Source organism: Amblyomma americanum, chromosome 11, assembly GCF_052857255.1.
Source record: "Amblyomma americanum isolate KBUSLIRL-KWMA chromosome 11, ASM5285725v1, whole genome shotgun sequence".
Taxonomy (NCBI): Eukaryota; Metazoa; Arthropoda; class Arachnida; order Ixodida; family Ixodidae; genus Amblyomma; species Amblyomma americanum.
Window position 1 is genome coordinate 124,346,394 of NC_135507.1, and position 14,266 is coordinate 124,360,659.

General features: G+C 45.7%; 1 protein-coding gene across 2 annotated transcripts in view; it reads left to right on the forward strand.

Moving 5' to 3' along the window:
• The first annotated feature begins 737 nt into the window (after positions 1–737).
• Positions 738–14,266, forward strand: part of LOC144111445 (uncharacterized) — a 33,358-nt gene continuing 19,829 nt past the window's right edge. The window contains exons 1-3 of one of the 2 annotated variants that reach the window (XM_077644747.1): positions 738–843; positions 9,356–9,649; positions 13,114–13,305. In XM_077644747.1, the coding sequence (XP_077500873.1) occupies positions 9,373–9,649; positions 13,114–13,305 (469 nt within the window). In that variant the 5' untranslated portion in view covers positions 738–843; positions 9,356–9,372. The remainder of the gene's footprint in view (positions 844–9,355; positions 9,650–13,113; positions 13,306–14,266) is intronic. The other variant, XM_077644749.1, reaches the window with a different exon arrangement.

The following is a 14,266-nucleotide window of genomic DNA, read 5'->3' on the forward strand; positions in this document are numbered from 1 at the left end:
TGCTTATCGTCGATGTCGTTTTTGCCGACACCAGATATGGCAGCCCTTGCACTTGTTGGAGGATACATATCTCGGGTAGTGAGCGAAAAAATTGCGCGTGAGAACTGTGTGGCTCTAGTTCGAAAAGCAAAAGGAAATGCTCCTGTGGATGGGTTGATTTCCCCCCAAGACAGAGGTGGCCTCCACTACCCGACACAAGAACTCATCAAAGTTCTTTATGGCCTCAAGAAATACGTGGAAATAATGTTAGCAGATAGAAAAGCTCTCTTGAGACCTCTGGAGCAATGCTTGCATCAAAGCGTGAATGTGATCACAGGCTTGCCTGTATTGAAATGTGAAAGCCGCAGTGATGAACTCAGGAAGGCTTTTGTACACCTCATATGTAAAAAATTCATCAAGCCACTCTTTTGCAACCATGCGTTAGATGTCACCGACAAAAATGCAGTTTCAAAACTCTACAAAAACAAGCCGTTGTCACGCAAAGTATTGAAACTTTGAGGCGCGCTTGCATTACTGACTAAATAAAGAGTGTGATTTTTGCTTTACTTCATGTATTTTCTCATTTTATCTTCAAAACTTGGCTTAGCGCAGTGCTGTTCTATGAAAAACTCGGCAGAACATAGTGTCAGAAGCCACCGCCATCTAACGGAAAGCCGGAAAAGCGCAGTGGCCCAGTGAGTACAATAGAGGCGCGGTCGACGTGCCAGGCATCTAAGGTAAAGGAGGCGTTGATTAAACAAACCAGGGCTTAGTGGTTCACGGCTGCTTGGCGCTTGGCCCAGCTGGCTTGAGTCCCTCGACGGCTCGGATGTTTCCTTGGTGCATCGCTTGCCGAGTTTTGCAGTAAGCACTTTTTTATTAATTTGTGTGAGACATCGCCCCTTAAACTTTATCTTGTACATTAGCTTGGGATCTCGCGTTCGTTGCATGCTGCGCGTTGTTTTGGCATGCAGGCGAGGATCACCCGGTTGATCGGAACAGAACCATTTGTCGGTTCACCCGACCATCAGATGCTGTGGCAGATATAAAGCGTATTGTGCACAAGTTCAGTCCGGTCGGTAATTGTAAAACACGGAACTCAATTGATAAAGCCCCGTCCATGCAGGCACGTTGGCATGGTTGTTCTTAAGCTGTGGGCAATTAATTGGGTATATGTAACAGAACGTCGTACGCTGTAGGCCCGTAAAGAAACAAAACTGATCATGTATACAAAACTGTAGTCCGCCCTCTTCTTGAATATGCGTCCGTGGTTTAGAACACGAACTCGGAAACCGAAATGAGGAAACTTCTGTGCAGAGGCAAGCATTTCGTTTAATCTTTCGACGACATGACCGTAATTTCTCTCTTTTCCGAAATTTTATCAGTAAATTTAACTCCTTTCTCAGAGCGTTGCCGCACTGATTCTTTAAAGTTTTTGAAAATTGGATTATTAATTCTTATTAGCGCATCTCGCTACCTAACGTTCGCCCAACCAACTTCATCAAGAAGCTACCACCGGCTAAACATTGCACCTTTCTACGTGTGGACTAATATGTTGAAATAGTTTTTTCCCTAGAACAATAGATGATTGGAACTTGCCTGCAGGCAGCACCCGCGCACTTCCACTGTATAAGTTTCTTGACCGCACTGAATCTAGTGCAGTGTATTGTTTGAATGTCTGCGTGCGTGTTTTGGTCACATGTTGTGTGCGTGCGGCATTAGCTTGTTTATGTTGTATTGCTAAAGCATTATATGGCTATAGCGCGTCAGCAAAAAGTGCCCGCAAATTTTGTCCGCACGATTATGACGTTCTGGGGAGATAAATGTGCAGAAGTTTGATTGCGTTAGGTAGTGCGTGAGTAGATCTTTAAATGGAAAAAGTTCGGTTCATGAATTACAATTAGTTAATTAAATAAATTGAATTAATGAAAATAAACGCTGTGTTTGAAGCAGGTTTTGTGTGTCTGATTCGATGAAAAACGCTGTAAATGCATGAGAAGCCTTAATTAGTAAAAAAAGTAAAAAGGGAGTAAAAAAAGTGAAAAGGGACAAATAAAGAAATGAAAAATAAAACAAGATTTCGAATAAGAAATTTAAGAAATGAAAAAATGGAGGGTGAATAAGAGGAAAAGGAGAGGCTTTCGCATTTCCGCTCTTAAGCAGAGTGGGATGCTGCAATTTTTTGGTGTTGGCTTGTAGGTGACTGGCACCTTATACCTAGCTGTGTACCCACCCCTGCCATAGCCCAGGAAAAAAAAAAGGGCTGCAGTATGTGTAAATATATAAGTAAATAAATAAATAAATGTAGCTGGGCAACTGTAGGTGGAAAAATAGTGCAAACGAACTGGCTTGTTCGAACATTAGTTCAATTTATTTTTTCAATTTCGGGGTCTCGTAAAGCACGAGAATAATAATTGCTGCATTTGCAAGTAGATAGCTTTTGCTGAGATATGTTTGTGTGCCAGCTTCAGCTTCCTGCACTGTGAAATTAATATGTCGCCCTGTTTCCCGGCTGTGGTTGCTCAAGCTTGCTCAGGAGTATTTTACAAAGCTCCTCTGTGTGGTGGTTGTTAGTTCAGAGCCCCTTCTGGACTAATTGTGAGAAGAAGAGGGAACAGTTTGTACGGGTCACTCTTTCTTCTGACCTCCTGGGAGTTTGCGGCTCCTCTAGCACAAAGTTTCATGTAACCTCGAGCACGATGATTGGTTCCATGCTTGAATATCTCATCTCCACCAGCCTTTGTCGTGGTCACTTCAAGATGAAGACCTCTCCTGGTGATCTTCAATTCGTCGTGCCCTACACAACCTTCCTGTCCCAGCAGATTTCCTTCTCATCTGCTTACCTTACTGTCTGCCGCCTCTGTCAATTTTCCCTTTCTGTGGAAAGCTTCTGAAGGATCATCGGTAATTGGTTCTCCACATTGTGTTTACCTTGCATGCACATTTCCTCCAGATCTCAGTTGGGATTGCAATAGTCCATGTTCACTCTTTAATTGGCACTTCTCTCTGTCAACGTCACCCAGTAATTTTCCTTTCCATAGCTCACTGCAGTCTCCTTAATTTAAAATGTTCTCATTAGCCTCTAACTTTCAGCTCCCAGATGAGTGCTCTCAAGGTGCAACTGTTGCATACTTATTCTCTTGAGGTATATATGTAAGCTGCTATGTGCAACCCAAGTGTGCTTGCAAAATGCTCTTCACTCTGTTCTTATTCTCCATGTTATATCTCACGATCCAGATCTAAGGTCACTGCTTAACCGAGATCAAAGTACTGTCTTATCAGTTTCAATCTGTGTCTACACCTGCTGTAGTTTGTTGTTGCCTTCTCATACTGCTGGGCATGAATTAGTTGAGTTCTTTTCATATTAAATTTCAGACTTGCATGTCCATGTTCATTTGCATGTCCATGTCCTGCACTTTCCTTCCTTTGTTACCGAGCTGGGCAGTGTTACCAGCAAGCCCTCTATTACTGAGATATTCTTCATTAAATGTTATCCCTAGCCCTTACCAATTCATCCTTTATACACTTTGTAAACAACTGGTGAATAACTGTGAAGAGATTGTGTAATTTTGACAAACAGATTCTGATTGGTACTCAATCACATTTCCTATGAAAGACTATGGTGAGTGTGCAATTGCCATTGACATTTTCTAGCACCCTTAGAACTCCTTCTTATGTGTCTAGACTTTGCAGTGCCCCTGCAAAGATTTCAACCAACTCAAATGCTTTTTCGTAATATATATAAAATCTACGCAGTAGACGGACTGGGTATATTCTGTGCATTTCTGTACACCCTAACTGATGGTATGAATGTAGTCTGTAATCAAGCAGTTTCCAAAAACCAGCCTGTTACCTTGGCTGATAGAAGTCCTAATATTGCTCAGACTTTGCTAGCAGTCACCTTGGTAAATACTTTGTAATATACTTTGTAAGCAGCAGGCAGTATGCTAACCGGACACTATTTTTCGAACTCTTTTATGTACCCTCTATCATGTATTACTTTAATGTAAGCATTGCTATATGATTCCATTTTGAGTCATTCCATTCCAAGAAAAATTCTTCGTGATGTCCATTCTCATGGACCTCCCACTTCTACCTTTTGGTCCGTTATTGGTTTTTGGCTACCTTACAAAGCAGTGTAGTATTGCCCTGCTGCTTTTACCATGTTATTCACACTGCAGTAACATGGCCATCCTTGCCTCGCATTATGTACAGGGTCGTTCACTTTCATATTGAGCACTAGAGGGGCATGGCTGCTCTGTTCAGAGCACCATTGTGTCCGTCGCATATGTGCATAGTAGACAAGAAGCGCCAGCTCGAGGTCCCTTTACACCTGTGCCATTTTGCTTCGATGTGTGGCCATGTCGGATGCACTGGCCACCCGAAGAGCAATCGTCCCTAAACAATCTGATCAGAAGGCATAGCCTTAAAGCTAGGACCCTATGAGGAGTTTCTCCTTCCGGTGGCGATGAGAGGAAACTACTTGATGATGAAATCGGGGTTTCTTGATGACCCGGTGGTTCTACTCGCAATCATTCACATTACTCAAGGAAAGGAGAAGGTTCACTATTTATTTACAACATAGGTAAAAAAACGAGAAGAAACAAAGCAAGGAGAAAACTATTTACATGACTAAATCGTGGATCAGACGAATTCAGCCCCTGCTCAACCCAGAGCGCTTGGTTTTAAACCCTCTGTCTCCGCCCTTAGCGGGGACAGCAACCAATAAGATAACAAACGACCCATCTCGCCAATCAGTGGTTAGGGAAAGGAAAATAAGGTCCGCCCACTGATCAGAGATTGGGGAAAAAGTTCTGATTAAAACATTTGGGAAGGAGGTTTCAAATAACCACACAAACAACACAAATGCGACTTCCGTTCCCCACGCCACCCACGGCACCACAGATGCTAGAAACATGTGCCGACGAGGCGATGACTCAGGTTGTTGACAGCAACAAAGAGAACACAGTCGTTAAGGGAATAATCCGTTTCCTGGTCACCCAGCACTCGGTCCCCACCCAGCTGTATCTCTCCCGCATCGCCGAAGTCTCGTCACCCCTTGACGACGCACACATGTCGACAGCTGTATCTGGTTAGGCTTTTTCAAGGCGGATTATGCCCGAGGCAGTGCGGGTAAACAAGGACGTCCGCTGCAAGACGGAGGAAGTAGGGACCAGACGGCTCCCTTTGATGCGGCACGCGGCGCCGACACTGGCGCGGCCTTTCTCAGTCTTCGTTCGAAGAACGGTCAGCGAACTCCACACCTCCCAACCAAGAATGTCACGCGGACACTTGCTGTCAGTGTGACATAAAAGTTCAGTCACAATTTCCCGGAACAAAATTAAATTACACACACGCGCCCATGTATGCTCGGCTGTTCCATCAGTCCACAAACACACACGCGCGCACATTGCGGTTAATTCAATTCGCACACACGAGTTTAGGACAACAATCTGCACATTCCAGAATCCACCATGTCAGATCGGTGCACCAAATTGGCAGAAATTATTTCTAGCCTCCTACATCTCGGAACAGAAGCTCATGTTTCTTTTTAGCTTTGTCAACCAGATTGACTCTACATTTCGAATTATCCGACACATCGCCGGTTGCAAAGGCTGCCGCCGCTTTCGGATCTGCATTGACACCTTCCTCAAGATCGACAGAGCTCACCAGCTCCCTGAACTCCAGAAAGATTGCTGATGTCATCGCGTCTGCATTCTCCCGTTCTCTGAATCTTGCACTAAAGTTAGATCTGAGATCTGCTGCCGCACGTGCAGCTTCACATCGGGTTTCAGGTGAGGCTAGCTGTTTGCAGAGCTTGCAGCCGATGTTCTCATGAAGGAAAACCATCTCCTCAAGCATTCTTGTCCCACAATTACCTTGACCAGCTTGGTTCCGCACTTCTGGCAATGAGGTATTATGCTTCATGATTAGACTTGCAGGTATGAATCCGAATCTCGGAGTTCCCTACCTGCTTTGAAACTCTCTGCAGCTGTCGCTGTTAACGCCCAATCTGCTGCATAAACATTTGGAGCTTCCTTATCAGCCTGAAGCTCTACTGAAGGCTCCGGTTTGTCACTAACAGATTTGTGCGAAATTTTGAAATGCTCTTCGACATCAGCTTTTTCATTTCCTTCCTGCAGCTGCACCCTTTCTGCCTGTTCTAGCAGCGCGGACGTCTTAAGTGTTATCAACTTCCCTACACCTACAGCTACATCTGCTGTCACTGCGCACAGTGTAAGCTCCAGCTGGCTAATCAATTCATATTTGGTAGCCAGCTTACGATCACCTGCAAGGAGTGTGCCCGCTATCAGATCCTGATTTACCTCTTCCTCGCGCGTTCCCGCTGCTTCAGAGTTAGCTCCGACCTGCTCTTGCACAATGTTCAACTCTTGTTCACGAGAAGTCCACTCCTGCGCCTCCTGGGTCAGCTCTATATCTGCTCGCTCTGACAGCGCGTGCTTCACAGGTGTTTCTAACGCCTCTATGCCTTCAGCGATCTGTTCTGGCATGGCACACAGCGTTAGATCAGATTGTGCTCTTTGGAGAACCACACATTCCCGTTTTGCTATTTCGTTCCCTGAATCCACACAGGCTTCAGAATTTTGACCTTCGGATTCCAAGTTGCGGCATGCCAGATCGTCAACCCTATCTGGTTGACTGACCTTATCAACAGCCATCTCCGTCTGGGAGCTTGGTTTATCAGGTGCCGGTATTTCCACATGAGATACTAGCTCGCACACCTCTCTTCTCACCGCGGGAATATCTTGTTCCTGCTTTTTCGGACACTCAATCATCGAATGCCCAAATTTCATGCAGTTAAAACATTGAACAACTGCGAATAAGACCTCGCTATCGACTTTCGCCCCCTGCCTTAACTTCAATTGCATCTGTGCAAGTTTTTTCTTTTCTAGTTCAATTTGGAGTTTCAAATTTCCAATTTCACTCAGCTGTTCAGCCTCCTCCTGCTCAACACGTCGCATCCTGCCCTCCTGATCATACCGTACAGCAGCCATCTCCGTTTTCCGTGCTATCGTTTCTAGCACTAAACACTACACCGACATGGTGAATCTGGAGAAAGCAGAAAGGTCTCCTACCTTACTGGTTGCTCTCTGCCCCGGTGATCTCGTCGTCCTCAGTGATGACGACAGGCTCCTCGATGCGGACGACTTGAGCTCTGGATCTCTCAGCAGCTCGCTGACTTCTGCCTCGTTTGACTGGCCTGACTTGGTCTCCTGGTTACTTTTCAGCAGCTCGCTGACTCGAACCTTCGATGGTTTGTTGTTGCCCGGCTCCTTCAGCTCCTCGCTGACCTGAGCCTCCGACGTCCACTCGACCACGACCAGTGATCCTGAAGCTCTCGACGTCGCCTTTCGACGCAGCTTCACGTTTTCTCCTTTAGGACAAACAGCTTGTCCACCGACTTGTTCTTCTCACCTTCCGTCCAATGCCTTGAGTAGAAAGAAGTTGCGATCCTGTGTCGACTGCGCCAGTTGAGTTTCCCCTTCCGATGGCGATGAGAGGAAACTACTTGATGATGAAATCGGGGTTTCTTGATGACCCGGTGGTTCTGCTCGCAAACATTCACATTACTCAAGGAAAGGAGAAGGTTAACTATTTATTTACAACATAGGTAAAAAAACGAGAAGAAACAAAGCAAGGAGAAAACTATTTACGTGACTAAATCGTGGATCAGACGAATTCAGCCCCCGCTCAACCCAAAGCGCTTGGTTTTAAACCCTCTGTCTCCGCCCTTAGCGGGGACAGCAACCAATAAGATAACAAACGACCCATCTCGCCAATCAGTGGTTAGGGAAAGGAAAATAAGGTCCGCCCACTGATCAGAGATTGGGGAAAAAGTTCTGATTAAAACATTTGGGAAGGAGGTTTCAAATAACCACACAAACAACACAAATGCGACTTCCGTTCCCCACGCCACCCACGGCACCACAGATGCTAGAAACATGTGCCGACGAGGCGATGACTCAGGTTGTTGACAGCAACAAAGAGAACACAGTCGTTAAGGGAATAATCCGTTTCCTGGTCACCCAGCACTCGGTCCCCACCCAGCTGTATCTCTCCCGCATCGCCGAAGGCCCGTCACCCCTTGATGACACACACATTCCGACAGCTGTATCTGGTTAGGCTTTTTCAAGGCGGATTATGTCCGAGGCGGTGCGGGTAAACAAGGACGTCTGCTGCAAGACGGAGGAAGTAGGGACCAGACGGCTCCCTTTGATGCGGAACGCGGCGCCGACACTGGCGCGGCCTTTCTCAGTCTTCGTTCGAAGAACGGTCAGCGAACTCCACACTATGCATCTAATTTTTGCCCATGGCAACTTCCTTTTAGCTATTTTCAGACTGCCTCCATGCTTTAGTGCTTGCACAATCCTTTTTACGCTTTACTTCTTTGTGGCCCTAACCTTCCATTTACTGCCTTATGGGAGAAAAGACATTCCCTAGGCCACTGTAAACAATATGCCGCACCAGATCCCTCGATGCTTTGTGGAGTAAGTTCCCTGCCTGGGGACGCTGCTGTGTACACGTTACAAACCATAAACGAATTGGGTTGAGATTACATTGTTGTCAAGGCTTGAAGTGTTTGTCAGAACCATCTACAATGTAAGCTGTTGGCGCAACTTTTCAAATGCAGCACTGCAGCTGCCTTGCTATCTGAACGAATGTGTCCTTTGCAGGGCCTGTACCAAGTATTTAAAAAATGCTTCCAATTTGCCGATAGAAGCAACTTTCTCCACTCTTGTCATTTCATAATTCAGGAGTTCTCAATGTTTTCAGCCTTGGGGAACCCCTGCAGCTTTCCAGAAGTGCTGAGAAAATCCGCGTATCATGGCTTCCATCTTTTCCTGCCTAACATGTATTCAGAGAGCATACAGATACATTGCCCCCGTGGAAAAGGCCCAAATTAAATTAAGAGTGAGTGGCTATACTATATTGGCTGGCTACTCAAAAGTCTGTGTAACTTGAGATTTTGTAGTGTGCCGGATATCACTTTCTCAACAGCTCTCATAAACATATGCAAACCACTTGAATGCCGTTGTCACACTGTAGGTGACAGCAGATCTACCTTGACCTCTCTACAAGTAGAATATGAACCGGTATTACCTTAATGGCTGAGTGGCTGACAAAAGTTGGAATGTGTGGTCATAAAGAACACCATTGTCTTTGGAGCCGTAGAGTTAAGTACGTTTTGGCAGCAACTGCGAATGAAAAATTTACCATCGGCAATGTTGCCATCTTCACTTTCTGTTTTGAGTGCAGTGATCATGGTGTTTGGTTGTAGTACGTGTGTTTTGTTACTTTGCTTGTTGAATAAACAGCTAATTTATAGCTCCACCTATGTGTTTCTAACTTTCAGTTCACAGATCCTTTGCCATGGAGGAAACGGTAGAGGGAAGAGTAAGCTTCCGTAAAAAAGAGAGATTACTGCTGTTGGACCTAATCAGAAAGCATCCCGAAATTATCGAATACAAGAGGACAAACATGGTGGCTCTGGATGAAAAGAGCAGAGTGTGGATTGAAATTGAACGCGAGTTCAACAGCCACGATGGTGTGCGGCCACGCAGTGTCCGACAGTTGCAGAAGTGCTGGCACTACATGAAACGGAAGTGGAATAAGACAAAAGGACACCACACAAGGAACTGCCAGACAGGTGAGGTGCTTCCATCTGCCACATGCATTTGATGTGCTTCGTTCAGCATAGACTGCTTTTAATGCATACTGCGGGAGTCGGAAAAATCCGCATTATAAGCAGTACTGCACTGTAATCAAAACGTAGCTTTTTCATGCATTCGCGTTCTCAGAAAGGCCAGCCTACCTTTCAAAGAGCACCTGACAACGCATCAGACACACAACACTGTAATCACTGGCAACAAAAAAGTTTATTTGACCTTTTTGTTGCATATGAAAGAACGACGTTATTTTAGTCTGGCGTTGCAACTGAACTGCGTTGCTAATGACTTCATCTTCAAAAACAGTGAGGCACGTAGCGCTTGCTCGCTGAAATTTCTCGGAGCGCAGTAGCGCAGTTTGTTGGAACAGTCGAGCGCGTCTTTGCACGAAACTTCTGCTGAACTTTCACTCACTTCGTCGGCCTCATCCTCGGATAGATGCTATCGCGACCGCGCACCGCTGCCGCGATGTCTTCATCTGTGGCGGCTACTTCACACGCAACGCTGTCGCGGTCGGCGACGACGAGCTTATCTCGTGCCGGTCCTTGAAACGCTGAATCCAACTGTTCAGTGGGTTGAGACTGTGATGCTTCAAAATCTTTGCAGGGCACCTGCCCTTGGCTTGCAATATCGAGCCACTCGCAGGAATGCTCTGGTTCTGGACCTCGCGAAGCCATTCAGAGACAGCGGCGACATCTTCGTACTTTGGCGCATGAATCCGCTTCCTTGCAAGCGACGCGGAGTCTTCCTGCAGCTGTTGTCGCAACTTGTCGCTGTTCTTTCAAACAGCAGACACAGTAGCGTCGGCAATACTGTACTTTTTTGCCACCTTAGCCTTTTTCAAACCGCTCTCGACGTGCCTCACAATGCTCTGCTTGGTTTCGAGAGCTTGCCGTTTTTTGACGTTCGGAGGAGCAAACGCCATCGGTACTGAAGACTTGCTCACGTTGTCAGCTGAATTGCGTACATTGTCAACTTTCCGCTATACGCGACGACATATCGAACCTGAGTCATTTGGGTCAGCAGCTGAGTACCATAAGAACTGAGCCACGGCGGCAGCGTTTCTAAAGTTAAATTTTTACCAAAAAAGAATACAAACAAAATAAATAATTTAATTGGTGTCTTCATGAAATACCTAAAATGAAGGTCCTCGAACTTTGGAGGATACTCAGCAAGAAACCCATCATCTTTTTGCATGCTCAGAGCTATGCTTCTCTGAGGAGAATGCACAAAATAAAGCATTGTCAATCTTGCAGGATGTAGAGCATTATCATCTGATATGTGTAGTAAGTTTGCGTTTTTCGCAATTCTAACTGACCATTCACGTAGTGAATGTCACATAGTGGATGTAAGTTACATAGCTGATTTCATTATCTTGGTTAATCAGACACTTGTTTCTCAAACTGTAAAGGCATTTAATTAATCTCAATGAGTTGAACAGTGTTGCCGGATGTTGCAGTGCAGTCAGGACTGCAACACAATCATGGTTGCTCGGAATCGATGATTAGCCCAACCTGAGAGAAATTGAAACCAAATGTAGCAGCGGGGATGCAGCGGCTGCGTCAAGGCTTTCGATGCGCTCAAATCTGCAGAGACGCAGGCGTTCACTCAGAATGGCATCGCAGTCAGTGTGCATCTGCTATGCGACCGGGCTGACGCGAACGCACTGGGCATGGAGGAAGGCACAGGGCCACCACAGCCAGTCTTGGGGTGGCGCGCTCTCCCCTCGAGATCGGTCGTGACTGAGCATCAGGTTAATGTGGCTAGTGTCACGAGGTGGCGCTGGTGATGTGGTCGCTACTGGCGCTACCATACCAGTGCACGGAGCCCGTGCGCGGTCTCCAGTTGCGCGCTGCTGCGTATTAAGCGGTATGGCAATGCATTGAAGTCTATGGGAAGCGAAGCGGTTGTCTGAAAAAGCCGCAAATAATCCTGTCCCGCATTATAAGCGGTTACGTTATAAATGGTCAGAGCTGTAGCTTGGAGCCTTTGTATTATACCCCTGTCACACGGGCACTTTCGATCCTCATTGAGTCAATGCTCATCGAACTCAATGCAGGTCGACGGTTGTCACACGGCCACTTTCAAGCGCAATCGAGCTCGATCCTGCTTGACTCGATGCCGATTCCTCAAGAGTGCTTGAGGTTCCAAGCACAATCGAAAACACTCTCGCTCTCATGAAGCTATAAAAATAAACACAAGTTAACAAAACCAAACCACAATTGTTGTCGTTGTAATTGATTAAAATGTAATACAGAACATTTTTCTGGTACTATGCCTGCTTATATGCAAACATTTGAAAATAATCTCTACACCACGCTCCAAGCTTCGCCGTCAGTGTAAACAAAGATGGCGCCCTCCTGCTCGTCGGCGCGGAAACTGGAGCGAGCGCGAGACAGCCGCTCTCATCGACTGCTGGCAGGACCGCCTAAATAATTTGCGGCGCCAGAAGAGAAACGCCGCAGTCTATGCAGAAATCGCGGAGGCGTTGCGGACCCTCGGGTTGCATCGCACAGCAGCAGAGGTGCGCCACAAAAACCTAGCGCAGATACGCAATGTACCGATTTGGCTACGGATTTGGCTGCCGCTGCCCCCGACTGCACAGTGTTGCCGGACATCGCCATGTTATGGCTGTCGGCGGAACATTTGGCGCCACCTAACACACACGAGGGAAACTTCTCAATGAGCATTGAAAATGCCCGTGTAGCGCCGGATGTTTCGAGCGTGCTCGAAAATCTCGATGCAGATCGAGCTCAATGAGGATTGAAAGTGCCCGTGTGACAGGGGTATTAAATCATTTTATCTTACCTCACTCATCTTTATGTACCTTTGTATTACCTTACTTACAGAGTACTCAATTATAGACTGCCACTCCATAGGACCACTTATGGGCAGCAAGTTTTTAAACTCTTGCTAGCTAGCCTCTCAAACCAGAACAGATTGAGTGGTACTATGCAAACTTTGTCAATTAAGACGTCTTCCTGACAGTGGCTTGCAAATTTAGTGTTTAAATTGCCTGCTTTTGGTGCTTTAATGTCAGGTCTAATGCGTTGTCTATGCCAGGGGGGTCGAACGGGCTAGTTGCTAATTCATTTTTGGAAAAAACAGCACACCCTTAAGACATGGACTTAAAGGCATTGTCTATCCTTTGTCAATTTTGTTATGATTAGTGCTCTCTTTTAGTCATGCAGTGTAACTCAGTGGTTGTATGTGCTTTCTCTTTTTTGTGCAAAGATTGCACTGCTTCTGACATTTGTTGGAGATTTATAGACATAGTCAGGTACTTGGTACCTTTTGTTGCTGACCATTCATAGAACTAAGAATAAACGAAATGAAATATAAAAATTATCACTGTGCACTCTTTGGACCTTAGTTTCGGTATGAGGTTGATGGTTAATTAAGCTAATTATTATTCTTGAAGCTTTGTTCTCTCACTCTCTTTCAGGCGCTGCTGCAGCTGCACCGACATCACTCACAGAGGAGCTCCAGAGGGTCGATGGGGTGCCCGCTTTCCTGGCAGCATGCAGCCAACTTGTACGACCCGCCATGCGCGCTGCATCATTCAGCACAGAAGCCAGGGCAGCTGGGGCTCGGTTGTTGTTGCCGCTGCATTTGGAGACTGCTCCAGGTATCGAAGGTGAGCCGAGTTAGTCTGTTCACACGCTATTCTTGCTTTCAAATGTTTTACAGTGCTTAACTTCGGCTTCGTTTTGTGTTGCTGCGTGCCAGGCCGTCAAAGTACTTTGCATCATGAGAGAAGACAAACGAGTAGATTGATGACCCAGCTTTTTTTCCACCTTCAAAATGTATTATGTTGGCAGCAAAGAAAGACATGACTAGCAGATTGTATGCAGGGATGGGATTTGAGTGGCTGGCAGACATTGTGTGAAGTCTGGGCCCTGTGTCACTGTTCCATAGCACCTTGTTTTATTGTGATGATTGTGATTTCCTAGTTAAACAGAGCCCTTGATGTTTGGCTTTCATTTGTGATGACATAAGATATTTCAGTTGTCGGGGAGAGATAGGAGTGAGAGCTAGTATTCTTCAGTATTTTGTATGGTATGGTGAAGTGTAGATCTGCTTCTATTTATGCTGAACGGTCGCCTCAAAAAATTTTGCATTTGAATGCTCCCAGGTGAACTTTGCCCCACAGTAAACCCTTCCAAACTAAAACCTGTAAAAACAAAAGTGAGCAAGTTTTGTGGCGAACAAGGTTAGAAGGTTTGATATCTTGCATTGTAAATGTTGGAGCATTCTAATTGGCTTCATCTTGCAGTGCAAACTGTGCTGCATAAACAGGGTGACAAATATCTTTGAATTTACAAACACAGAATTTTTGTTAAAGCTTATTATACGGCATGAAAAACTTACGGTGACTGTACTGACATTTCAAGACATCAAAGTTCAGGTAAATGAGTGCTAATTGTCTGCACAGAGTGCCAAACGAAATTAAGGCTGTGTGTTTGGAATAGTTGCCGGCTGATCTTTCGGTCTCAGCAGGACCCGGAATGTGGTCAATTAATCGAGCAGTCCGAAATATCCGTGAATCTAAAAAAAAATTCACTTTTCTGTAAAAAATCCGGCTTTAAAAATTGTGA